Below are 27,066 nucleotides of genomic sequence, written 5' to 3' on the forward strand. Positions count from 1 at the left end.
GTTTCCTGCTTTTTGTCTCCCTCCTTTCTTAAATAGGGGAGTTAAATTTCTGGTTTTCCAATCTGCTGGGACCTCTCCAGAATCCAGGCAATTTTGGTAGATTACAACCAATGCATCCACTATCTCTGCAGCCACTTCTTTTAAAACCTTAGATTGCAAGCCATCAGGTCCAGGGAACTTGTCCACCTTTAGTCTCATGAGTTTGCTTAGTACTTCCAAATAAACATCCTCTGAATCCTTTCTAGTGCAATCACATTTTACCTGTAATGTGATGACCAGAACTGCACATAGTACTCTAGCTGTGTCCAAACTAGTGTTTATACAGTTCAAGCATAACCCCCCTGCTCTTGTATTCTATGCCTCAGCTAATAAAAAAGGAAAGTATTCCGTATGCCTTCTTAACCATCTTATTTACCTGGCCTGCTACCTTCATTTATCTTTTGGACATGCAGGCCAAGGTCCCTTTGTTCCTCTACACTTCAGTGCCCTGCCACTTAATGTGTATTCCCTTTCCTCGTTAACCCTCCCCAAATGCATTACCTCATTCGTCTCTGGATTGAATTCCATTTGCCACCGTTCTGCCCACCTGACCAGTTCATTGATATCTTCCTGCAGTCTACAGCTTTCTTCTTCATTATCAACCACACAGCCAATTTTAAAATCATCTGCAAACTTCTTAATCATACCCCCTATATTCAAGTCTAGATCATTGATGTATACTGCAAAAAGTAAGGGTCCTATTATTGTTCCCTGCGGAACCCCACTGGAAACATCTTTCCAGTCATAAAAACACCCATCAGCCATTACCCTTTGCTTCTTGCCCCAGCCAATTTTGGATCCAACTTGCCACTTTGCCCTGGATCCCATGGGCTTTTACATTTGTGACCAGTCTGCTATGTGGGACCTTGTCAAAGGCCTTGCTAAAATCCATATACTCTACATCAAATGCATTACCCTCATCAACCCTCCTTGTTACCTCCTCAAAAAATGCAATCAAGTTAGTCAGACATGAGATTCCCTTAACAAATCCATGCTGACTGTCATAATCAGTGTCTTTCTAAATGAAGATTTATCCTGTCCCTCAGAATTTTTTCCAAAAGTTTTCCCACCACCAAGGTTAGGCTCACTGGCCTGTAATTACTCGGTCTATTCCTTTCTCTCAAACAAAGATACTACTTTAGCAGTCCTCCAGCACCACACCTGTAACCAGAGAGGATTAGAAAATGATGGTCAGAGCCTCTATTTCCTCTTTTGCTTCTCTTAACAGCGTGGGATACATTTCATCCAGACCTGGGGATTTATCAATTTTCAAAGCTGCTAAACCCTTTAATACCTCCTCTCTGTTTATTTTGTCTAATATTTCACTCTTCTACCCTGATTTGAAATGTCTGCATCGCCCCGCTCTTTTTGTAAACGGACACAAAATATTCATTAATAACCATACCCATTTCATCCGTCCTACTCTTTCTTTAGTTAGCCTCTTGCTCTTAATGTATTTATAAAACATCTGAGTTTTCCTTGCCAACATTTTGACATGCTCTCTCTGCTTTTAGTTTCCTTTTTAATTTCACCCCTGCACTTTCTATAATCCACTAGAGTTTATGCAGTATTGAGCCCTCGGTATCTGTCATAAGCCTCCCTTTTTAATAAAAAAAATGATCCTAACCTGCATGTCCCTTGACATTCAGGGGGCTCTAAATGTGTTAGTCCCACCCTTTCTCTTTAAGGAAACGTTCTTGCTCTGAATCCTGCGGCTCTCCTCCTTGAATGCCTCCCACTGCTGACATTGATCTACCTTCAAGTAGCTGTTTCTAGTCCACTATGGCTAAATCACCTCTCAGCTTATCAAAATTGGCTTTTCCCCAATTGAGAACTTTGATTCTGGTCTATCTTTGTCCTTTTCCATAACTACCTTAAATCTAACTGAGTTATGATCACTAGCAGCAAAATATTAGTGATTGGTAGGTGAGTAGTAGTTTTTTTTCTTTGAACTAAGAGCTGGAGAACTATAATATTAAATGTTAACTTAACTAGATAAACTAAATAATTAATAACTATAAATAATGATTTGATTGAAAACTTTCATTAAACAAGCAAATAAATAAAGTCTAGAGATGGTAGGACAGGCTATGTGTCGGGACTGTAGTATGTGGGTGTTTGTGGACAGAGAGACTGCAGGATTCCCACATCTGCAGGAAATGACTCTGACTTTGAGCCGGTGTGACTGAAGGCAATCAGCTGGAGTGTGAGTTAGAGACACTCCGAAACCCAAGGAACGGGGAGGAATTTCTGGATAGTTTTATCCAGAATACAGTCACACCGCAGAGAAAGCACAGGTTCAGGAAAAGGAAGCTATGACTGTTAGGGAGCTGGGTAGCGGGCATTTAGGAGGTTGAGGAGGTCGTCCCACAAACATTGGTCCTGTCCAACAGCTACAGTGTACTTGCTACTTGAAAAAAAAAAAGGAGAAAGATTACAGGGGAGGACAGCCACAATGCAGGCCAAGGCATTGTGGCTCAGAAGGCTGTCCGGGGTGAGAGGGGGGAGGAGAACAGAACAGTAGTGATAGGGGATTCTATAATTAGGGGGATACATTGCATCTTCTGCAGCCAAGAACGAGAATCCCAAAGGGTGTGTTGCCTACCTAGTGCCAGGGAAAGGGATATCTCGTGGCAGCTAGAGGGGAATTTGGAAAGGGAAGGGGTAAATCCCGTTGTCGTGGTCCATGTCGGAACAAACTACTTGGGCAAGAACAGGGAAGGAGGTCCTGCTTAGGGAGTATCAGGAGTTTGGAACTAAATTAATAAGCAGGACCTAGAGGGTAATAATGTCTGGATTACTGCCTGAGCCATGTGCAAATTGGCATAGAAACAAACAATCAGGTCAGGAGAATTAACATGTGGCTAAAGGGCTGGTGTGGAAAGGAAGTGTTCCTTTTCGTGGAACACTGGCACCGGTACTGGGACAGAAAGGAACTGTACCGATGGGACGGGCTCCACCTGAACCAGGCTGGGACCCGTGTCCTAGCAGAAAGGATAAATAGCAAGGTGGCAAAGGCTTTAAACTAGTAAGACGGGTGGAGGGATCTACAAGAAATGAATCCAGCCTAAATATAAACAAAACAGGAAAGGAGAGCAGAGGAAACAGTAAAGTCAGGGAAAACACAGTAACATACGAAATAGGAACAGAAGTAGGCCATTTGGCCTCTCAAGCCTGCTCCACCATTCAATAAGATCATGGCTGATCTGATCATAAGCTCAGCTCCACTTCCCTGCCCGCTCTCCATGACCCTTTACTCCCTTATCACTCAAAAATCTGTCTGTCTCCGCCTTAAATCTATTCAATGACCCAGCCTCTACAGCTCACTGGGGCAGATAATTCCAGATTACAACCCTCAGAAGAAATTCTTCCTCATCTCAGTTTTAAATGGGTGGCCCCTTATTCTGAGACTATGCCCTAGTTCTAGATTCCCCTATGAGTGGAAACATCCTCTCTGCATCTACTTTGTCGAACCCCCTCATTATCTTATGTTTCAATAAGATCACCTCTCATTCTTCTGAACTCGAGTATAAGCCCAACCTATTCAATCTTTCTTCACAAGTCAACCCCCTCATCTCCAAAATCAACCTAGTGAACAGCCTCCAATGCAAGTATATCCTTCCTTAAATATGGAGACCGAAACTGTACGCAGTACTCGAGGTGTGGCCTCACCAATACCCTGTACAGTTGTAGGACTTCTCTGCTTTTATGCTCCATCCCCCTTGCAATAAAAGCCAGCATTCCATTTGCCTTCCTGATTACTTGCTGTACCTACATACTAACATTTTGTGTTTCATGCACAAGGACCCCCAGGTCCCTCTGTACTGCAGCATTTCAAAATTTTTCTCCATTTAAATACTTTGGGTTTTTTTCTGCCAAAGTGGATTCCTCACTTTCCCATATTATACTCCATCTGCCAATTTTTTGCCCACTTAGCCTGTCTATATCCCTTTGCAGGTGTTGTGTCCTCCCCATCTTTGTATCAGCAGCAAACTTGGCTACATTACACTCGGTCCCTTCATCCACATCATCAATAGTTGATGCCCCAGCACCGATCCCGGTGGCACCCCACTAGTTACTGTTTGCCAACCGGAAAATGACCCATTTATCCCCACTGTTTTCTGTTAGTTAGCCAACATTGATGGCAAGGGAATATAGAATAGAAATTTAAAAAGATGGTTAAAAATAAAGAAAGGGGAACTGTTATTAAAAAGGAGTTCATCTGTCTGTATAGCAATGCAGTGTCCATAATAAAACAGGAGAGCTGAAGGCAATCATGCGTTGCAAGGAACCAGACATAGTCGGGATTACCAAGACATGGCTACAGAAAAATCAGAACTGGGAATTAAACATTTAGAAAAGGGAGGGGAAAAGGAGAAGATTTATTTATTAGGGATAACAATGGCAACAGAAAAAAAAAAAAGTGCCACAGCTATCAGCAAGACATAAATAGAATCATGTGAATAGAGATAACAGATAAAAGGGCTAGAAATTGGTCTTTTGGTGATTGCAGCATTTTTTGGCATTTTACATCAAAAATACCGTAAAATTGGCAAAAAAAATGCGTCAGACAGTAAAAATCAGCATTGCACGAGGATTCGAAGTCTTTGCCAACTTTAGACAGAGGCCGATTGCCACTAAAAAGACAGGCCCTGGGAGTGGGGGGGGGTGGTGGGAAACAAAAAAAAAAAATCAAAATAATTTTTTTTTAAATCACTACATTCACAAGACACTTATCTAGCAAATCGCTGAAAAAGAATTAAATAAAAACTTTTACTTTTTTGCAGGACTTCATACTTACTGCTGTTTCTGGGACTGCAACGCAGGCTTTTCTTGGGCGTTTTTTTTCACCCAGAATACGGGTGCGCCGAATGACCAATTTAAAGCGATAATCGCTTTTTTCATCTTGCAACACAGCAGTTCACTTTTCAGTGGTATTTCAAAGCTGCTGGCGCACAACTTTGCCCAATTTAGGTGAACACCTTTTTCCGTCAAAAAAGGCAAAATATCAACAAAAAAAAAAACAGGTGCAAGGCTGGCCAATTTCTAGCCCCATGGATTCATTACGTTAATAGGGGTCGTCTACAGATCACCTAATAGTGGAAGGGAGAGTGGAGGAAGAAATATGCAAATAAATTAGACTGGGTGTTATGTAATGAGAAAGGATTAATTAGCAATCTCGTTGTGCGAGGCCCCTTGGGGAAGAGTGACCATAATATGGTGGAATTCTGCATTAGGATGGAGAATGAAACAGTTAATTCAGAGACCATGGTCCAGAACTTAAAGAAGGCTAACTTTGAAGGTATGCGGCGTGAATTGGCTGGGATGCATTGGCGAATGATACTTAAGGGGTTGACTGTGGATGGGCAATGGCAGACATTTAGAGACCGCATGGATGAACTACAACAATTGTACATTCCTGTCTGGCATAAAAATAAAAAAGGGAAGGTGGCTCAACCGTGGCTATCAAGGGAAAATCAGGGATAGTATTAAAGCCAAGGAAGTGGCATACAAATTGGCCAGAAATAGCAGCGAACCTGGGGACTGGGAGAAATTTAGAACTCAGCAGAGGAGGACAAAGGGTTTGATTAGGGCAGGGAAAATGGAGTATGAGAAGAAGCTTGCAGGGAACATTAAGACGGATTGCAAAACTTTCTATAGATATGTAAAGAGAAAAAGGTTAGTAAAGACAAACGTAGGTCCCCTGCAGTCAGAATCAGGGGAAGTCATAACGGGGAACAAAGAAATGGCGGACCAATTGAACAAGTACTTTGGTTCGGTATTCACGAAGGAGGACACAAACAACCTTCCGGTTATAAAAGGGGTCGGGGGGGTCTAGTAAGGAGGAGGAACTGAGGGAAATCCTTATTAGCCGGGAAATTGTGTTGGGGAAATTGATGGGATTGAAGGCCGATAAATCTCCAGGGCCTGATGGACTGCATCCCAGAGTACTTAAGGAGGTGGCCTTGGAAATAGTGGATGCATTGACAGTCATTTTCCAACATTCCATTGACTCTGGATCAGTTCCTATAGAGTGGAGGGTAGCCAATGTAACCCCACTTTTTAAAAAAGGAGGGAGAGAGAAAACGGAATTATAGACCGGTCAGCCTGATATCGGTAGTGGGTAAAATAATGGAATCAATTATTAAGGATGTCATGGCAGCGCATTTGGAAAGAGGTGACATGATAGGTCCAAGTCAGCATGGATTTGTGAAAGGGAAATCATGCTTGACAAATCTTCTGGAATTTTTTGAGGATGTTTCCAGTAGAGTGGACAAGGGAGAACCAGTTGATGTGGTATATTTGGACTTTCAGAAGGCGTTCGACAAGGTCCCACACAAGAGATTGATGTGCAAAGTTAAAGCACATGGGATTGGGGGTAGTGTGCTGACGTGGATTGAGAACTGGTTGTCAGACAGAAAGCAAAGAGTAGGAGTAAATGGGTACTTTTCAGAATGGCAAGCAGTGACTAGTGGGGTACCGCAAGGTTCTGTGCTGGGGCCCCAGCTGTTTACACTGTACATTAATGATTTAGATGAGGGGATTAAATGTAGTATCTCCAAATTTGCGGATGACACTAAGTTGGGTGGCAGTGTGAGCTGCGAGGAGGATGCTGTGAGGCTGCAGAGCGACTTGGATATGTTAGGTGAGTGGGCAAATGCATGGCAGATGAAGTATAATGTGGATAAATGTGAGGTTATCCACTTTGGTGGTAAAAACAGAGAGACAGACTATTATCTGAATGGTGACAGATTAGGAAAAGGAGAGGTGCAAAGAGACCTGGGTGTCATGGTACATCAGTCATTGAAGGTTGGCATGCAGGTGCAGCAGGCGGTTAAGAAAGCAAATGGCATGTTGGCCTTCATAGCAAGGGGATTTGAGTACAGGGGCAGGGAGGTGTTGCTACAGTTGTACAGGGCCTTGGTGAGGCCACACCTGGAGTATTGTGTACAGTTTTGGTCTCCTAACCTGAGGAAGGACATTCTTGCTATTGAGGGAATGCAGCGAAGGTTCACCAGACTGATTCCCAGGATGGCGGGACTGACCTATCAAGAAAGACTGGATCAACTGGGCTTGTATTCACTGGAGTTCAGAAGAATGAGAGGGGACCTCATAGAAACATTTAAAATTCTGACGGGGTTAGACAGGTTAGATGCAGGAAGAATGTTCCCAATGTTGGGGAAGTCCAGAACCAGGGGTCACAGTCTAAGGATAAGGGGTAAGCCATTTAGGACCGAGATGCGGAGGAACTTCTTCACCCAGAGAGTGGTGAACCTGTGGAATTCTCTACCACAGAAAGTTGTTGAGGCCAATTCACTAAATATATTCAAAAAGGAGTTAGATGAGGTCCTTACTACTAGGGGGATCAAGGGGTATGGCGAGAAAGCAGGAATGGGGTACTGAAGTTGAATGTTCAGCCATGAACTCATTGAATGGCGGTGCAGGCTAGAAGGGCCGAATGGCCTACTCCTGCACCTATTTTCTATGTTTCTATGTTTCTAAATTAGTAAAAAAAAAAATAGAATCATCTTGGGGGATTTCATCTACCCAAATATGAACTGGACAGAAGAGATAGGTAAAGGGGATAAGGGAATGGAGTTCCTACAATATGTACAGAACTCCTTTCTACCTCAAAGCCCAAGGAAAGATTCACTATTGAATCTAGTAATGGGGAATCAACCAGAGAAAATAAGAGGCAAAAGTTGGGGAACATCGAGCTAAACATTAATATGAGACACCATGAATGAATAAAGTAATTTGTGAAAAATTGAGGGCAAGGAAAGAGGCAGACATTAATACATGGACAGCAGGGGAGAGCATGATAAGGAAGAACATGAAGGGATTGAGAGAGAAGTCAAAAACATTAGGAAGACAAAGAAGAACTACGAAATTAAATTATCAAGGAACATAAAACAAAATAGTAAATTATAAAAGGCACATAAATAAAAAGGAAGGTCTGGATGGGAATAGGGCCACGAAGGGATGGAGAGGATAATACCACATGCAGCAATTGAGATGGCAGAGATATTAAATAATTACTTTGCTTCAGTATTTACCAGGGAGATAGAACAGGTAGAGATGACATCGGATGGATTAGTAATAAGTTAATTGCATTTAAAATAAAATAAGATATACTAAATAAACTAATGAAACATTCTACAAGACATTTTGGGGGGAGGGGGCGGGGAGATGAACAGCCAGAGGTCATGGTCCATATCGGTACCAATGACATAGGTAGAAAGAGGGATGAGGTCCTGCAGGCAGAGTTTAGGAAGCTAGGATAGAGATTAAAAAGCAAGACCTCAAAAAGGTAGTAATCTCTGGATTACTCCCAGTGCCACGAGCACAGAAATAGGAGAATAGAGCAGATGAATGCGAGGCTGGAGAGATGGTGCAGGAGGGAGGGCTTTAGATTCCTGAGGCATTGGAACCGCTTCTGAGGGAGGTGGGACCTGTACAAGCCAGACAGGTTGCACTTCAGCAGAGCTGGGACCAATATCCTCACGGGGCAGGAAGGGGAGGGGGGGGGGTTGCTAGTGCTGTTGGGCAGGGTTTAAACTAACTTGGCAGGAAGATGGGAACCTGAGAATAGATTCAGTAGGGAGGGAAGTAAAGCTGGAATTGGAAAGCAAAAAAATGTAGAAAGTGAATTTGAAGGACAGAGGAAACAAGGGCTATAAAGTAGTCAACAAGGAGATTGGCCTGTACTAAATGGTATATACTTCAATGCAAGGAGTATGGCAAATAAGGCAGATGAGCTAAGAACACAGGTAGACACTTGGGAGTATAATATTCTAGCTATGAGAGACATGGCTAAAAGAGGCACAGGTGTGGCAGTTCAACATTCCTAGTTACAAGATTTTCAGATGGGATAGAGGGGTACAAAGGGAGGGGGGAGGGGATCATGATTGATTAAAGAAACTATTACAGCTGTGAGGAGGGATATGTTAGAAGGATCATCAAACGAGGCCATATGGACCAAACTGAAAAACAAAAAGGGGAGGTCACACTGCTGGGAGTGTAAAATAAACCCCCAGTGAGGGGAAGATAGAAGAACAAATATGTAGGCAAATTTTTGAGAAGTGCAAAACCTATAAGGCACTAATAGTAGGCGATTTCAACCACCCTAATATTAACTGGGATAAAATTAGTGTGAAGGGTATAGTGGGTGCGGAATTCCTAAAATGCATTCAGTAGATCTTTTTTAGCCAGTATGTAGCAAGCCCAGTACAGGAGGGGGTGATTCTGGATTTAGTTTTAGGGAATAAAGCAGGGCAGGTGGAAGGGGCATCAGTGAGAGAGCATTTAGGTGCTAGTGACCACTATTCAGTTAGATTTAAGGTAGTTATGGAAAAGGACAAGGCTAGACCATGAATAAAAGTTCTCAATTGGGGAAGAGTCAATTTTGCTAAGCTGAGAGGTGATTTAGCCAGTGGACTGGAAACAGCTACTTGAAGGTAAATCAGTGTCAGAGCAGTGGGATGTAGTCAAGGAGGAGATCCGCAGGGTTTAGAGCAAATATGTGCCCTTAAAGAAAAAGGGTGGGACTAATACATCTAGAGCCCCTTGGAAGTCTAGGGACATACAGGGTAGGATAAAGAAAAAAGGGAGGCTTATGACAGATACCGAGGGCTAAATACTGCAGAATCTGAGTATAGAAAGTCCAGAATGAAATTAAAAAAGATATTTTTATAAATATGTTAAGAGCAAGAGGATAACTAAAGAAAGGGTTTAGCCTGTAGAGACCATGAGGGTAATGTGTGTGTGGAGACAGGAGACATAGGTATGGTTCTCAATGAATACTTGCATCTGTTTTCACAAAAGAAAGGGGTGATGCAGACACTGCTATCAGGGAGGAGTGTGAAATATTAGATGAAATAAACAGTGAGAGGAGGCATTAAGGGATTTAGCAGCTTTGAAAGTGGCTAAGTACCCAGGCCTGGATGCAATGTATCCCAAGCTGTTAAGCAAAGCAAAAAAAAAAAGAAATGAAATAGCAGAGGCTTTGACCATCATTTTCCAATCCTCTCTGGCTTCAGCTGTGGTGCCAGAGAACTGCTAATGTTTGTTTAAGAATGGAGAAAGGGATAGACCGAGTAATTACAGGCCAGTGAGCGTAAACTCAGTAGTGGGAAAATGATTGAAAATATCCTGAACAACAGGATAAATCTTCACTTAGAAAGACACGGATTAATCAAGGACAGTCAACATGGATTTGTTAAGGAAAGATAGTGTCCGACTAACTTGATTGCATTTTTTGAGGAGGCAACAAGGAGGGTCGATAAGGGTAGTGCATATGGATTTTAGCAAAGCTTCAGGTAAAGTCCCACATGGCAGACTGGTCACAAAAATAAAAGCCTGTGGGATCCAGGGCAAAGTGGCAAGTTGGATCCAAAATTGGCTCAAAGACAGAAAGCAGAGGATAATGGTTGATGGGGTTTTTTTGTGACTGGAAGGCTGTTTCCAGTGGGGTTCTGCAGGTCTCAGAAATAGGTCCCTTACTTTTTGCGGTATACATCAATGATCGAGACTTGAATATAGGGGGCATGATTAAGAAGTTTGCAGAGGATACTAAAATCGGCTATGTGGTTGATAATGAAGAAGAAGAAAGCTGTAGACTGCAGGAAGATATCAATGAACTGGTCAGGTGGGCAGAACAGTGGCAAATGGAATTCAATCCAGAGCAGTGTGATGTATGCATTTGGGGAGGGCCAACAAGGAAATCGAATACACATTAAATAGTAGGACACTGAAGCGTAGAGGAACAAAGGGACCTTAGAGTGCATGTCCACAGATCGCTGAAGGTACCAAGCCAGGTAGATAAGGTGGTTAAGGCGGCATACAGAATGTTTGCCTTTATTAGCCAAGGCATAGAATACAAGAGCAGGAGGGGGGAGTTAAACCTGAACTGTATAAAACACTAATTTGGCCACAGCTTGAGTACTGCGTGCAATTCTGGTCACCGCATTACAGGAAGGATGCGATTGCACTGGAGAGGGTACAGAGGAGATTTATGAGGATGTTGCCAGGAGTGGAGAATCTTGGATATGAAGACAGATTTGATAGGTTGGGGTTATTTTCCTTGGAACGGAGAAGTCTGAGGGGAGACCTTTTTGAGGTGTATGAGGGGCCTAGATATAGTGTATAGAAAGGGCCTTTCTCTTGGCAGAGGAGTCAAAAAACAGAGGGCATAAATTCAAAGTCATTGGTAGAAGGTTTAGAGGAGATTGGAGAGGAAATGTCTTCACCCAGAGGGTTGTGGGGGTCTAGAACTCTGCCTAAAAGGGTAGAGGCAGAAACTTGGATGCACACTTGAAGTGCTGTAACCTGCAAGTTACAGCTGGAAAGTGGGATTAAGCTGGATAGCCTCTTGTTGGCCAGCACAGACACAATGAGCCGAAATGGCCTCCTTCCGTGCTGTAAATTGTTAGGATTCTATGAAACACAGGATAAAATCCACAATTACATCTGTGCATTTTGAAAGAATCTAGGGAAGAAATAGCAACAGTATTACTACACTTTAATTCGTTAATTCATTCGAAAAAGGTGCTTTCTTCATCATCAACCATACAGCCAGAGGACTAGTGGATAGCCAACAGAATACCTATATTTAAGTAGGGAGATAGTTCCCTAGACATGTTCTATCATCTTAGGCGGTCCCTCGAACGAGGATGACTTGCTCCCACGAGTTCAAAGGTGTTTCAATGAAGGACCCGATGTTCCAGTCCTGAACTCCAATTGAGGGGGTGGAAGATGCCTGTGCGTGAATTTTTTTTTATAAACATGGGGTGACCGTTGCACACCAGCCACCACACGGGCTTGACAGAGCTTGGTTTTGGTCCAGTGGCAAGGGTTAACCAGGACAACTGGAGACCAGCTCTGCTGCACGGACCTAGTGCGCACATATATCAGTGTGGGCTGACCCGTGCTGCCCCTGGGCTCTTCTGGGCCCCGTACCCTCATTTGCCGTACCTCCGCCACAATCTCTCACTGCTCCTCCGCCACGATCTCACGCCGCACCTACGCCACAAACACTCGCCACTCATCTGCCCCGACCTTCCCATTCCTCTGTAACCGGGCTCCACCGATGTTCCTGCCTATGCTCCAAAAACACGACCTGGGTTTTGATCACGTCACCCATTGATGGGCGACTGGATGACGTCATCAAAACCCAGGGAACTATAGGCCTGTAAGCTTAGCATCAGTGGTAGGAAAAATAATGGAATACCTACTAAAGAAAAAAAAAAATAGAACATCTAGAAATGAAAGATAGTCAGCATGGATTTCAAAAGGGAAAATCTTGCTTGAACAACCCAACTGAACTTTTTGAAGAGGTAACAGGAGAGGAGAGACATGGGTAATCCAGTAAATGTAATTTATCTAGATTTTCCAAAAGGCCTTCAATAAGGTACCACATAAAGGAAATTGGGACTCAGGACAAGTAGCAGAATGGATAGCTAGCTGGCTTCAAGACAGAAAGCAAAATGTAGGGGTAGCTATTCAGAGTGGCAGAAGGTGGGAAGTGGTGTTCCACAAAGATCAATGCTGGGACCACTGTTACTCACAATTTACATTAACAATTTAGACTTTGGAATCAAAAAAATTCTAAATATGCAGACACCACCAATTTTGGGGGCGAGAGGGCTAGGGGGAAAAGATAGCCAATACCGAGGAGCACTGCAACAAATTACAAAACAACATTAATAAACTTGCAGAATGGGCATATAATTGGCAAATGAAATTCAACACAAATGAGGTATTACATTTTGGTAAGAAAAATAGGGAGGTCACATTTTTTCCAAGTAATAAGAATTTAAATGGGGTAAAAGAGCAAAGGGATCTTGGAGTACAAATACATAAATCACTGAAAGTATCATAGAAACATAGAAACATAGAAAATAGGTGCAGGAGTAGGCCATTCGGCCCTTCTAGCCTGCACCATCATTCAATGAGTTCATGGCTGAACATGCAACTTCAGTACCCCATTCCTGCTTTCTCACCATACCCCTTGATTCCCCTAGTAGTAAGGACTTCATCTAACTCCTTTTTGAATATATTTAGTGAATTGGCCTCAACAACTTTCTGTGGTAGAGAATTCCACAGGTTCACCACTCTCTGGGTGAAAAATTCCTCCTCATCTCGGTCCTAAATGGCTTCCCCCTTATCCTTAGACTGTGTCCCCTGGTTCTGGACTTCCCCAACATTGGGAACATTCTTCCTGCATCTAACCTGTCTAACCCCGTCAGAATTTTAAACGTTTCTATGAGGTCCCCTCTCATTCTTCTGAACTCCAGTGAATACAAGCCCAGTTGATCCAGTCTTTCTTGATAGGTCAGTCCCGCCATCCCGGGAATCAGTCTGGTGAACCTTCGCTGCACTCCCTCAATAGCAAGAATGTCCTTCCTCAGGTTAGGAGACCAAAACTGTACACAATACTCCAGGTGTGGCCTCACCAAGGCCCTGTACAATTGTAGCAACACCTCCCTGCCCTTGTACTCAAATCCCCTCGCTATGAAGGCCAACATGCCATTTGCTTTCTTAACCGCCTGCTGTACCTGCATGCCAACCTTCAATGACTGATGTACCATGACACCCAGGTCTCTTTGCACGTCCCCTTTTCCTAATCTGTCACCATTCAGATAATAGTCTGTCTCTCTGTTTTTACCACCAAAGTGGATAACCTCACATTTATCCACATTATACTTCATCTGCCATGCATTTTCCCACTCACCTAACCTATCCAAGTCGCTCTGCAGCCTCATAGAATCCTCCTTGCAGCTCACACTGCCACCCAACTTAGTGTCATCCGCAAATTTGGAGATACTACATTTAATCCCCTCGTCTAAATCATTAATGTACAATGTAAACAGCTGGGGCCCCAGCACAGAACCTTGCGGTACCCCACTAGTCACTGCCTGCCATTCTGAAAAGTCCCCATTTACTCCTACTCTTTGCTTCCTGTCTGACAACCAGTTCTCAATCCATGTCAGCACACTACCCCCAATCCCATGTGATTTAACTTTGCACATTAATCTCTTGTGTGGGACCTTGTCGAAAGCCTTCTGAAAGTCCAAATATACCACATCAACTGGTTCTCCCTTGTCCACTCTACTGGAAACATCCTCAAAAAATTCCAGAAGATTTGTCAAGCATGATTTCCCTTTCACAAATCCATGCTGACTTGGACCTATCATATTACCTCTTTCCAAATGCACTGCTATGACATCCTTAATAATTGATTCCATCATTTTACCCACTACCGATGTCAGGCTGACCGGTCTGTAATTCCCTGTTTTCTCTCTCCCTCCTTTTTTAAAAAGTGGGGTTACATTGGCTACCCTCCACTCTATAGGAACTGATCCAGAGTCAATGGAATGTTGGAAAATGACTGTCAATGCATCCACTATTTCCAAGGCCACCTCCTTAAGTACTCTGGGATGCAGTCCATCAGGCCCTGGGGATTTATCGGCCTTCAATCCCATCAATTTCCCCAACACAATTTCCCGACTAATAAGGATTTCCCTCAGTTCCTCCTCCTTACTAGACCCTCCGACCCCTTTTATATCCAGAAGGTTGTTTGTGTCCTCCTCAGTGAATACCGAACCAAAGTACTTGTTCAATTGGTCCGCCATTTCTTCGTTCCCCGTTATGACTTCCCCTGATTCTGACTGCAGGGGACCTACGTTTGTCTTTACTAACCTTTTTCTCTTTACATATCTATAGAAACTTTTGCAATCCGCCTTAATGTTCCCTGCAAGTTTCTTCTCGTACTCCATTTTCCCTGCCCTAATCAAACCCTTTGTCAACACAGGTTAACAAGACCATCAAAAAGCAAACCAAACATTAGGCTTTATTTCTAGAGGGATAGAATTGAAAAGTAGTGAAGTTATGCTAAACTTGTATTGAACCTTGGTTAGACGACATTTGGGAGTACGGTGTACAATTCTGGTCACCATGTTATAAAAAGGATAGAGGCACTGGAGAGGGTGCAGAGAAGATTTACAAGGATGATACCAGAAATGCAAGGGTACTTCTATCATGAAAGGTTGACCGGCTGTGTTTCTTTTCTCTTAAAAAGAAAAGGCCGAGGGGTGATCCAAGAGGTCTTTAAAATCATGAAGGGTTTGATAGAGTAAATACAGAGAGAGTGTTCCCATTTGTGGGGAAGAGCAAAACTAGAGGCCATCAATAGAAGATCTTCACCAAGAAATCAAATAGGCAATTCAGAAGTGGTGGGAATGTGGAACACTACCACGGGGAGTGGTTGAAGCGAATATTAGACACATTTAAGGGCTGGTTAGATAAGCATAGGCAGGAGAAGGGAATAGCGGGTTATGCTGATAGGGTTAGATGATGAAAGATGGGAGGTGGCTCAAGTCGAGCATAAACACTGGAATAGACTGGTTGGGCCAAATGACCTGTTTCTGTGCTGTACATCCTTTGTAATTCTGTGTCAGTCAGCATTGGCAAAATCCAAGAAGGTGGGATGGAGAAAGAGACCACCATCGATGAATAGCGAATAATTGGGTTATGGAAGTTCCAGTTGTGTAATGGGCATAGATTCTGGTACACAAGGCATTTAAGAGGGTCTTCACATTGCTCAATTACTTGAACATTTTTTGAAAATGTGATCAGAATCATTGCTATAAATTATTCAAGATCGTGACAATTTATACATACAATTTTAGAAAAAAATAATGGACACCATGGACCAGAGCCTTTAACTTCTTTTTACACTTCCTTCTCACGCTTTTTTTCTTTCCCTCAATGTTCTATATCTAATGTGTTGTAAAATTGTTGTGAAGCACCTTGGGACATTTTACTATGTTAAATGCACCATATAAATAAAAAAGTTATTATTTGTACCTGCAGGATAGCATCAATTCGATTCCGCTCAGCAATCAGGAACTCATTTTCTATATTACAGTTCCGAATGATCTTGTCCCTATCCTCCTGTTCACTTTGGAATCTCTGCTCATCATCTTCCCTTGCTTGTGTGGAAATTTGTCGAGTCCTTTCCAAATCTTCCACTCTCTGCTGAAGTTCTGAATTTTGTACTGTGAATTGCAAGAAAGCAATTCAGATGCTGCCTAAACCAGTTGTTGCCAGTTTTGATCTACAATATTAACCTAGTGTTGCAAACTTCAAAAACACAAAACATTTCATGTAAATCTTGAATAGAATACATCTCAAAGTAAATTATATTCCTTACTGCTACTAAAAGGGATTCAGGTCTCCTAGGAAATGTATCTCATGCACACAATTATTTCCACAGCAACTGGAAAAAATATTAAAATGGACAAAATTCACACTGCACAAAATTAGTTTTTCAGGCCCTTAACCTTTGTTAAAACCACAGTTATACCTAATTCCTTTGAGTCTATAACCTTTAGTGGGGAATTAAACTTACTCCGGAAGAGCCAAAGTTTTCATCTGTTTTCCTGATTTGAGGATTACACAAATTGCCGGCTGTGCGCGTGTTGGGGGAGGGGCACAGCGCAGCCTGTGTTGGAGCTATCAGTGGCAGACCACAAATTCAGGACTTCAACTGGTGAATCCCAAAGTTGGTCAGTTTCAAAAGCAGAATGACGGCGAATGCTGCCAGTTCAGTCATCCTAACCGCAAATTCTGAGCCAATATTATGCTGCTGCAGTGAGGTTGCATTCCTTCAACACCCGAGTAGGTTCAAAGTTTAATTCCTCTTTGCATTGCAGATTACAACTCTGGCTTTTTTTTCCCCCTCTTGTTTTTATTAAGTAGGTTCAGTAAAGTCAGAGGTTTTAGATATTCTGGGTTCTATATAAAGTGACCACCTTTGTTTAGTTATACTTTGTAGCCTTTGAAATATGATGTGGGGGACAGAAAATTATAGAGAGACAGACAGAGACATGCAGACAGATAGAGATGCACAGACAGATAGATACAGGGATACAGACAGACACAGATAGCTACACAGAGATAGATAGGCCGGAATTTTCCTTACCTTGGTGGATCCGGTGCGGCCGGTCCCAACCCTGCTGCTGGCTCCAGCCCGCAGTATAAAATGAAGTTGCCTTAATGAAACTTATTTTGCCCACCCAGTGAGTTACCCGGCCCAATTAGATGGAGCGAGTCTAGTGACAGTCATTCATGACACGTTTTAAGGCGAGATCCTTAAAGGGAACCCGGCCACACTAAATTTTAAGTTCAATCTAAGTGGATGTTGAATCTTTACTGTACAATCATACAATAAAAGTTAAGTGACAAAGAAATATTTAAATCAAATTATTCAGTAATATGACTCCATCTACAAATACGATGAACAGTTAAAAAGGTTCAATGGGCAGTAATCTGCAGCCCCTACGGGTGTGTACAAGGTGCACACGCACCCATAGGAGCAGTGAAAGTTCCAGGTTTAGGCATGCGCTAAAACCTGGAACTTGCGTCAGTCAAGAATTCTCTTGACAGATCCATCACATCACCGGGAAAAGGGGATTCGCGGGCGGAGAGTTGGACTATTTGCCCAGCAAATGCACATGAAATTCTTACGCCTGATAAAAGCAGGTGCAAGGCCAGCTTTTAGCAGCGCAGGAGTTTTTTTTTTAAGTAACAAAAATAAAAAAAAATAATTTATACATTTTAAAAAATGTGAATTAAGGCAAGTTTATTTTTAGATCTTTGGGCTGGATTTTCGGGTTTTAGCAATTTTGCCCCTTTTGAGGCGATAATCGCAGAGATAAATTTGTTTTACCGCTCGGTTACTGTTACCACCAGAGCGCGCAACTTTTGGCAAACGGTGAAGATAGTTACCGTTAGCGTTAACTCCAGCGTTGCACAACAAAGTGTGTGTGCCGGAGCAGAAAGTTGTGATGCCCCCGCACCCCCCCAAAAAAAAAATCGTACCTTCTGCGCATGCGCAAATTTTTTTTTTCTTTTTCCCGCACTTCTGGTCAGTGGTCAATTGCAAACGCAAATGCAGGCAGCGAGTGCCTGCACATGCGCAGTACAACCAGGGCTGAATCAGCCATTTTACAATTTGATTTGCACGATGGAGGATGAGGAGAGTAGACAGCCAGAAGGTTCAGCCCAGAGGCGAACGAGGCCCTTGTTGGTGCAGAACGAAGATGGGCCAAATTAAACAGGGAGGGTTGGAAGTAGACTCCTCCAAGCGGCCTTCAGAAAACTTTGAAGCAGAATAGCTGAGGAGGTCTCTTGCGTCGACACTGTTTATCTATGTTTGCAATTCTAAGTCATCTAGGCTATTTATTACAGAGGATGCTGTATTGTAGGTAGTGATAATGTCATTTATGATTCCCCTTCTGATGTCCCTAGCGTTTAGGGTGTATACAGTGCCGGAAGAGGTTCAATGATCATTGCAGGGTCATTAGAGCAAGTACAATTTTTATTGATGCACACTATCACTTAAATTCTAAATCTGACATACTATCTGTTCTCATGCTATTGGTATAGGTAGGCTTCGTGTTGCACCCTATTTACCATGAATGATCTTTACACATCAAGATTGCTTTCTGAGATCTTAAAAGATGTTTCTGCACTTCGATGTCTTCCTTATGAACCACATGCAACTTCCAGGACCATTAAACAGAGGATTGTATTACATGCACACAGTATGGTATAAGTGCTTTGGTGGCTGTGTGTGTGTGCCACGAGCAGATGGGCCCTCTGGTAACCATTCCCATGGTCATCTTTGCAGGCAAAGAAGTCCCAGAACCGCCGGGAACAGCAATGGATAGGCGGCGGTCCGCACCGAACCATGCCATTAACCGATCGAGTAGCGAGTGACTGGTCTGATCAGTGCAACTGCCCTTGGGGGGGGGGGGGGGTGCTGAACCCCTGTTGGATAATGAGGGCTGGGTTGGGGCAATGTAATGCAAGTCTGGACTAGGGTTGGGGCAATGTCATGCAGTCTCTGGATTACATATAATGAAGTAGCAGCAGTTCTTCAAATAAGCCTGTGACCTTACTCATGTCATCCTGCCCCCTCCCCTGCTAACCACTCGTCTGTTGTTTGCTACTTCCAGATGAAGAGTCGCAGAAATTCCACTTCAAACAGTCATGGCCCCTGGGGGGGAGGGGGTGGGGGGGCAAGCCGATACCTTTTTTTCCAGTCAACACCTCATCCGAGAATTAAACATTCCCGAGCTTTGAGCCATCCAAGGCCCCGCGTACTCATGGCGTGCAGCAACGCACTTCCGAGGTCAAATTCCATCTCTCTGGAGGGCGAGTCGATCTGCTGACAGACAGGTAGACGCACAACTGAACATGGTGGACTGTACAGGTAGAGCGTCCAGCTCACCCGACAGCTCCGAGGTATCGGGTAGGATTCCCGCAAGCATCGCGACACTCACTACGACCATCACGGAGGTAGGGTCGCAGATTGTCTGTGCGAGCCGCGAAACCGTCAATGCCCACGCACTATTGATGGCCTCCATCAATGACACTACAGTCCCCAATGTCACACCCAGGCCCACATCACCTAGCAAGAGGCTCACCCGTCAGAAGCCGGGTCTTCCATACCCTGAGCTTCTCAAGTTGATCCCCACTTGGCATCGCCATTGTCTCTTCCAATACAGCAGGACTCTGACCGCCCTGCAGCACGAACTCGGAGGAGGAAGAGCCGGCTGTAAAAGACAGTCGGTGCAGGTGTTCACTCGCTCGGCAAATCCTGTCCCCATCATGATGGCTAAGTTGTGTAGCATGCAACACACCACAATGAACTCAGACCCGCTATGGGGAGTATTGTAGGCAGCCTCCAGAGTGGTCCACACTTAAGCACCCCAATTGTCTATTAGACGATGTGTGGCACTACATGGCTCTCATTATAGCGATGCTCGGCTTTTGTCCGAGGGATCCGGAGGGGGATCATGAGCCAGGTGGTGAGGCCCTAACCATTGTCCCCAGCATCCAACTCTGGCCTTGTGATTGACGCTCGAACAGGCCCGAGACAGTGCTCTCAAGCAAAGTGAAAACATGGATGCTTTCTGGATTCTGGTCGCAGACGATCTGTACGTTCATGGAGTGGAATCCTTTTCGGTTTCGGTAAACCTCTGGATTGAGTAAAGGCGCTCGCAGAAAGAGGTGCGTAGTCAATGGCATCCTGAACCTTGGGGAAGCCAGCAAATCCTACAGCCCTCTCATTCTGGGCTTCCTTGGTCATTTGGAAGTTTATGAAATCCATCCTGCGTGCGTACAGTGCAGTAGTCACCTGGCGAACACTGCAATGTGTAGTCCCCTGCTGATGCCTGAAAGGAGCCAGAGGCATAGAAGGCAAGTGCCGCAGTCACCTTCACCTTGACGGGCAATGCAGTCCTGTTGCCACTGGTAGGCTGTCGGTCTGCCTTTATGAGCTGGCATATCTCTGACCATCTCTTTTCAGAAGTGCAGCCTTCTAATGTACTGAGCCCCAGAGCTGTTCTCTGTAAACTCGTGGGGGATGGGGTGGGGGCAAGGCCTCCTCACCATATGTCTGCAACCTCTTAGATTAGATTCAAAATGCTCATCAATAAGCCTTCTTGCAGCTCGACATTGTATAAATCTAGCAGCCAGGAATAATGGCCGACATAGTATAGCCCCCAGTTTTAAATTTTTTTCAAAATAACGGTCCTTAAATCTCCTTTAAAATAAACTTCAGTGCGAAAAATGCAGCCTTCTTCTCCCAATCTTTTATGCACTGAACTAATGCTCAATTTTTTAAAATGGCAGCGTTAGCGCCAGGTGCGCCCAGAGTCCGACTGCTTTTTGCTGGTGGTTCCCGGGCGGCCGGTAAATCGGGCGTTATCGCCGAAAGTTCTCCCGGGGCGCTAGCGCAGCATTGCACACCGATTGACATCATCCAAACAGTGAAAACATCGGGCAGGCGCTAAGTTTTAGCACCGCCGTAAAACCACTGCCGAAAGTTCCGCTTGGGCTAAATGTTGTGCACCTCGTTTAGCGCCAAAAAAAGTCACTTTTGCGATTCACCCAGGCGCACAGGTCGCAAACCCCTCGAAAATCCAGCCTGTAATTTTCTCAGTATTAATTTTTGATTTAAATATTTAATTAAATGCTATTTTAATTAATTTTAAATGTGATTTAAAAAAAAATTTATTTAATGTCTAGATGTATTTTTGAGGGTATTCCCATTCATGCTTATGGGGTTTCCGCACATGTAATCAACATGTTTTTATTTTGGTTTGTTTTCCATGCGGTCAAGTAATCAGCTGGAGCAATGGCCACGGAACTCATGCCTTAGGTTGACAGATGTGGTTCCCAAGATCTACGAGTGATGCAGAGAAATTTTTTTAAAAGTCGGAGGAAAAAGGCTCGTAAGTGCCTGTAAAGTAAGTCAATTATTTCAATTGGGACCTCCGCCGCTGCATGTCGGGTCAGCGCCTGTGAGCGAGTTGACAGTGGGTTCCAGACCTGCTGTCAATAAAAACAACTTTCCCACCGCCAATTGCACCTGCTGCCACCATGGAAAATAAAAATATATACCACACATACACAGAGATTCGTGTTATTTTTAACTGTATACACCAATTTGAGTAGAGAAGGAAAATGGCAGCCAAAAAACGAAGATATTGTTTGTGCTATTTGATTAATCAAATTTTTTGTGCTTGCTGATTCATGAATGGTAGATTTGGGAAAAAAAATTAGGTGTTTCAATTGCTCAGTTTTCTGGTTACTCATTCCTCATGATTTTTGATCCATTCACATTTAGACAACATTCAGAGATTGTAACAATTTCAAAATTTGGTATGTAACTGAAATGTAATGTACAAAGTTAATTAGTTTTACAATATTCAATACAATTTACTTCACGAAAATGACCACTAGTTTCTGATACAATTTCCTTCTGGAAACATTAGATTTTTTTGTACCTTTCAATTGCGCATGTATTTTGTGAATAGTGTCTATTCTGTCTTCTGAAGTGCATCGCACAACACTGGCCTCTTTCTTGGCCACAGCTAGCTCATATTCCAGGGTCTGTCGCAGTGCCTCTCCTTTCTCTAGTTGTGCTCGCAGCCCAGCAACATGGCTTTCAAATGTTGAACGCTGTGGAAATAAAATGGCATTAACAAGTTAAATGCACTTACAAAAAATATATGGTGCAATTTCTCCCACAGCATTGCATTTGATAATGCTGAACCTCAGTGTTGAAGGCCACGTTCATGCCCAGGGAAGTAAATGAACAACAATTGAACAGCATGGAGTATCCACAAAAACCTGCTTCCATAGCAGGATAGAAGTGTAATCAATTACATTTGAACATTTGCTACTGTGCCATAAGAAAAAAAATGTATAGCCTTTTGCACTCGACCCTTTTACATTTCATATACAATAATATTAATAGAATATGTTTCGCACATTTTCTCCAACTTAATCCCCAGGAGGTCCACAGACCAAACATTGTAGATATTAAATCATCAAAACACACAAGACAGAAAATGGAATAAAAAGGGTAAGTTTAAAACTCATAGGAAATTCTAGCCCAATCAGCCCACCAGCGCCCAATAGACTGCGAAAATTGGGAAGATAATCGCCAGCAAAAACTTTCCCCAAAAAATAAAAAAATCTGCCGAGCGAAAAACATGGGCGTTGCACCCCCATTCTGGGCGAAAGAGTGCAATTTAGGATCAATGGGGCAGTTCCTAAACAAAATGAATAAGTTTTTTTTTTTAAAATCAATAAAAATTTACCCCGAGGTTGCAAGTTGGGCCTAGCAGCAGAAAAATAATACTTATTCACAAAAAAAAAAATCAAAAACACACATTCCCAGGACCCTTTTAAACTAACAGATTTTTAAAATAATTAGTAAAAAACCAATTACTAACCGTCATCTTGCAGAGGTACTCACCTACCACCCAGTTCCGCTGATTCTCATGGGCTTTTTTTTTTCCATACTCACCTACGGGTCACCGCTGACCCAAATATCGCGCCAGGGCGATCTCCGGACAGTATAGCCCAGTTTGAGGCAATGACACCACATGGTCGCTAACTTTAGCACAAAGCGATGTTTGCCGTCTTCAACCAGGATATTAATTTTTACTGCCACAAGACGGGAGTGGTGCACGCTAACTGAAGCGTTCCACACTTCTCTTGGGGCACTAACAGGGCAGTAGCGCTATTGAAGTTGAGGTGCTAAGATACCGGCATCCTAATGCTAAAGACGTGGTGAGGTGGAACAGGCAAAAACTGCAAAGAAGTGGAAGAAACATTTACAACAATCTTCTACAGGTCAGAAAGGCAAGTAACTGTAAATTGAAGAGGATTTACTGTGATTGAAAGGCTGCATTAGAGAGAGCAGCATGCGGCGACATGCAAGACCATCAGCAGGAGCAGTGTGCGGCGGCATATCACTGCAGGAGGACGACGGCTGCAAAGTCAGGTCACTGATTGCAGTGCGGGCAGGCACAGCAGGAGGGGCGAAGGTGCGGCAAGAATTTCTAGAAGGAAGTGACCGGGGCCCAGGAGAGGCGAGAGTCTGGGGCCCAGAAGAGGCAAGGGCCCAGGGGCAGCACAAGCCAGCCCACACTGCTATATTTGTGCGCGCTCGGTTCGTGCAGCAGAGCTGGTCTCCAGTCGTCTTGGTTAATCCTTGCCACTGGACCTAGCTCGGTCAAGCCCTTGTGGATGCTGGTGTGCAACAACGACCACCACACGTTAAAAAAAAAATCCAACCACAAGCATCTTCCACCCTCCAAGATGTAGTTCAGGACCTGGAATATTAGGTCCTTCATTGAAACACCTGTGAACTCATTCCTTTTTGGCGTGGAAGCAAGTCATCCTCGCTTCAAGGGACTACCTATGATGAACTGTAAATAAAGTGCAATCTGAACACTTACCTGGTCAGTCCTTCAGATATCATCCCTGTCGGGAGTAGCGCCAGGCGCAACGGCAGACGAAAGTGGTCAAGTTGGTGAACGCGTCGCTAAGAGGGCGTTGCAAGCATGTAACGTCACCAAATGGGTGCCACTAGAGTACACAGCGCTAAATGACACCACCGCTGCTAAAACAATGAAGTTCGCGGCAGGATGTCATAGTGCGGCGCTCGGGTAGTTGGTTTTTAGAGGCCCGTTAGCGCCCCTCTCGGACACCAACGGGTGGCACTAAGCCAACATATTTCTAGCCTTTCATGTGGTACATGGGTGGGCTATAGAGAACGAAGATTATGAAGGTGTAGCCTTCAGGTGAAACTGGGTAAGACGACGAGAAAAATTGGACAAGTTATAATTCAATCCCTATCTTAAAGTTATACATTCTATCCTTATTCTAGTAAAATACGTTTCACAACACATGCAGCAATTTGGGAAGTAAAGTAGAGTTGGTTTCAGCAAAATAAACCAAGAAGCTAGGAGATAATACTAAGACATTACAGCAACTCACAGGTAGGAGGCTGTACTTATCTGGTAAGTTTATGTAGGCAGTTTCTATTACAAATTCCTATGTCCATATTTATAATGGAAAAAGTTAACATAAGTCGTGTGTGCAGATGCAAGATTTTTAATACCTTATATAGATATACATCACACCATTGCTACTGCACAGAACTTAGAGGTGAGGCAATTGGCATTTGCATGAGTTTCATCATGCAAGTGTGATTAAGGGGTCAAGTTTCGGCCTGAGTTGCTCCTATTTTTTTGGAGCAACTAGTTTAGAATGGAGTATCTTAGAAATTGCAATTCTCGGCATTTCAGTTCTAGTGAGTTAGAACAGTTTCATTTTAGAACAGATTGTTTTTTCAAAACATAGAAACATAGAAAATAGGTGCAGTAGGTCATTCGGCCCTTCGAGCCTGCACCACCATTCAATGAGTTCATGGCTGAACATGCAACTTCAGTACCCCATTCCTGCTTTCTCGCCATACCCCTTGATCCCCTAGTAGTAAGGACTACATCTAACTCCTTTTTGAATATATTTAGTGAATTGGCCTCAACAACTTTCTGTGGTAGAGAATTCCACAGGTTCACCACTCTCTGGGTGAAGAAGTTTCTCCTCATCTCGGTCCTAAATGGCTTACCCCTTATCCTTCGACTGTGACCCCTGGTTCTGGACTTCCCCAACATTGGGAACATTCTTCCTGCATTTAACCTGTCTAACCCCGTCAGAATTTTAAATGTTTCTATGAGGTCCCCTCTCATTCTTCTGAAATCCAGTGAATACAAGCCCAGTTGATCCAGTCTTTCTTGATATGTCAGTCCCGCCATCCCGGGAATCAGTCTGGTGAACCTTCGCTGCACTCCCTCAATAGCAAGAACGTCCTTCCTCAAGTTAGGAGACCAAAACTGTACACAATACTCCAGTTGTGGCCTCACCAAGGCCCTGCCCCTGTACTCAAATCCCCTCCCTAAGAAGGCCAACATGCCATTTGCTTTCTTAATCGCCTGCTGTACCTGCATGCCAACCTTCAATGACTGATGTACCATGACACCCAGGTCTCATTGCAGCTCCCCTTTTCCTAATCTGTCACCATTCAGATAATAGTCTGTCTCTCTGATTTTACCACCAAAGTGGATAACCTCACATTTATCCACATTAAACTTCATCCGCCATGCATTTGTCCACTCACCTAACCTATCCAAGTCACTCTGCAGCCTCATAGCATCCTCCTCGCAGCTCACACTGCCACCCGCAAATTTGGATATACTACATTTAATCCCCTCGTCTAAATCATTAATGGGGACGTGTCCGGCTACTTACACCTGTTTTGCAAGTTTAGGCAGCGAAAACTTACTCCAAAGTAACTTAGAATGGAGTAAGTGTAGATTTTTGTACACTCAGAAATCAGGCATAAGGAACGAGATATGCAAGGGGGGGGTGGGAGAAGGGGGGTTTACAAGCATTAAACACTTCACTTTTACAAATAAAGAGTCATCAACAATAATAAATTAAATAAATCAACCACCAATAAAATCAAATAAATAAAAAAAATTTAAAATTACATTTCTACTCACTGACTGCAGCACCAGGAGCCCTCCAACAGCATGCTGGGATCTCCCCCCCCCCCCACCCCCATGTGTTTCTCTCTGTCTGTCAGTATCTCTCTCTGTCTGTGGTGGTGGTGGTGGGGAGCGCCAGAGCAGGAGCTGAAGAAGAGGAGGAGGGAGGCCAGAGTCCGATCTTCGCCACCCCAGTGAGCCCATTCAGCCAGGTCCGGCGTGCTTCAGGGCCCTCCCACGCAGCCTCGATAGCCTGGAGCTACTGCACATGCACACACACTAACACGCATATGAGGTCCTGGCACTGTTTTCACGCCGCGACCTGGCTCCGCCCACAGCTTGTGCTGCGCTACGCCAAGGGCCTGGAACGTTCCAGCAGCGGGGAGAATACAGAGGTAAGTTTTAGGCGCCGTTTTGAGCGCAGAAATCAGGCGTGGCTGCGCCGTTCCAGGTGCGGCCCGAAACTTGACCCCTATGTAACTGAGTCATAACATTAGCAGAAGGGCATAAGATGATGGTAAATGTCCAACATTCAGTACATCACAACTTACAATTCAACTACAATTTTTGATAACTAATGATATCAGTTATTAATTTTTGAGCATCATCACACAAAAGCATGGATTACACTGAGAGCTACTACAGAACAAACATTTACCAATTGAACACTTGGATCCATTTCGATCGTCACCTTCCATAAACACCAAGCGGTCTAAAATTCCACAGGCTGCCCAAGCCCCGCTTACTAATCATCCTGATCCCCACTGACCCACACTGGCTTTCAATGGACCTTACTAGAAATCCTTGTCTACAAATTGAACAGCAAGTATGCAACCTTACATCCCCTCCCACTCCTCCAATCCTCAGACTCTGGCATCCTGTGCACACCTCATCCCCACTCCACTTTCAGTGCCAGAGACTTCAGCTGTTCTTTTTACAACTTCTCCAGCTCCATCACCGCATTTAAAAGCCTTCCCAAAACATATTTATTTTATTAAGCCTTCAATCATCTCACCTAATCCTCCCACAAAGGCCTTCCCTCTTCCAAAAATGTCTTAGGATTTTTTCCCCACAATGTTAAACATGCTATATAAATGCAAAATGTCAA

General features: G+C 43.7%; 1 protein-coding gene across 7 annotated transcripts in view; it reads right to left on the reverse strand.

The window, feature by feature from the left end:
- Positions 1–27,066, reverse strand: part of LOC139268435 (coiled-coil domain-containing protein 171-like) — a 413,113-nt gene that overhangs the window by 383,715 nt on the left and 2,332 nt on the right. For all 7 annotated transcript variants that reach the window (XM_070886604.1, XM_070886612.1, XM_070886596.1 and 4 more), the window contains exons 4-5: positions 21,900–22,074; positions 15,907–16,097 (exon numbers count right to left, since the gene is read on the reverse strand). In XM_070886604.1, the coding sequence (XP_070742705.1) occupies positions 15,907–16,097; positions 21,900–22,074 (366 nt within the window). The remainder of the gene's footprint in view (positions 1–15,906; positions 16,098–21,899; positions 22,075–27,066) is intronic.

The sequence above is a fragment of the Pristiophorus japonicus genome, chromosome 1 (assembly GCF_044704955.1).
Source record: "Pristiophorus japonicus isolate sPriJap1 chromosome 1, sPriJap1.hap1, whole genome shotgun sequence".
NCBI lineage: Eukaryota > Metazoa > Chordata > Chondrichthyes > Pristiophoridae > Pristiophorus > Pristiophorus japonicus.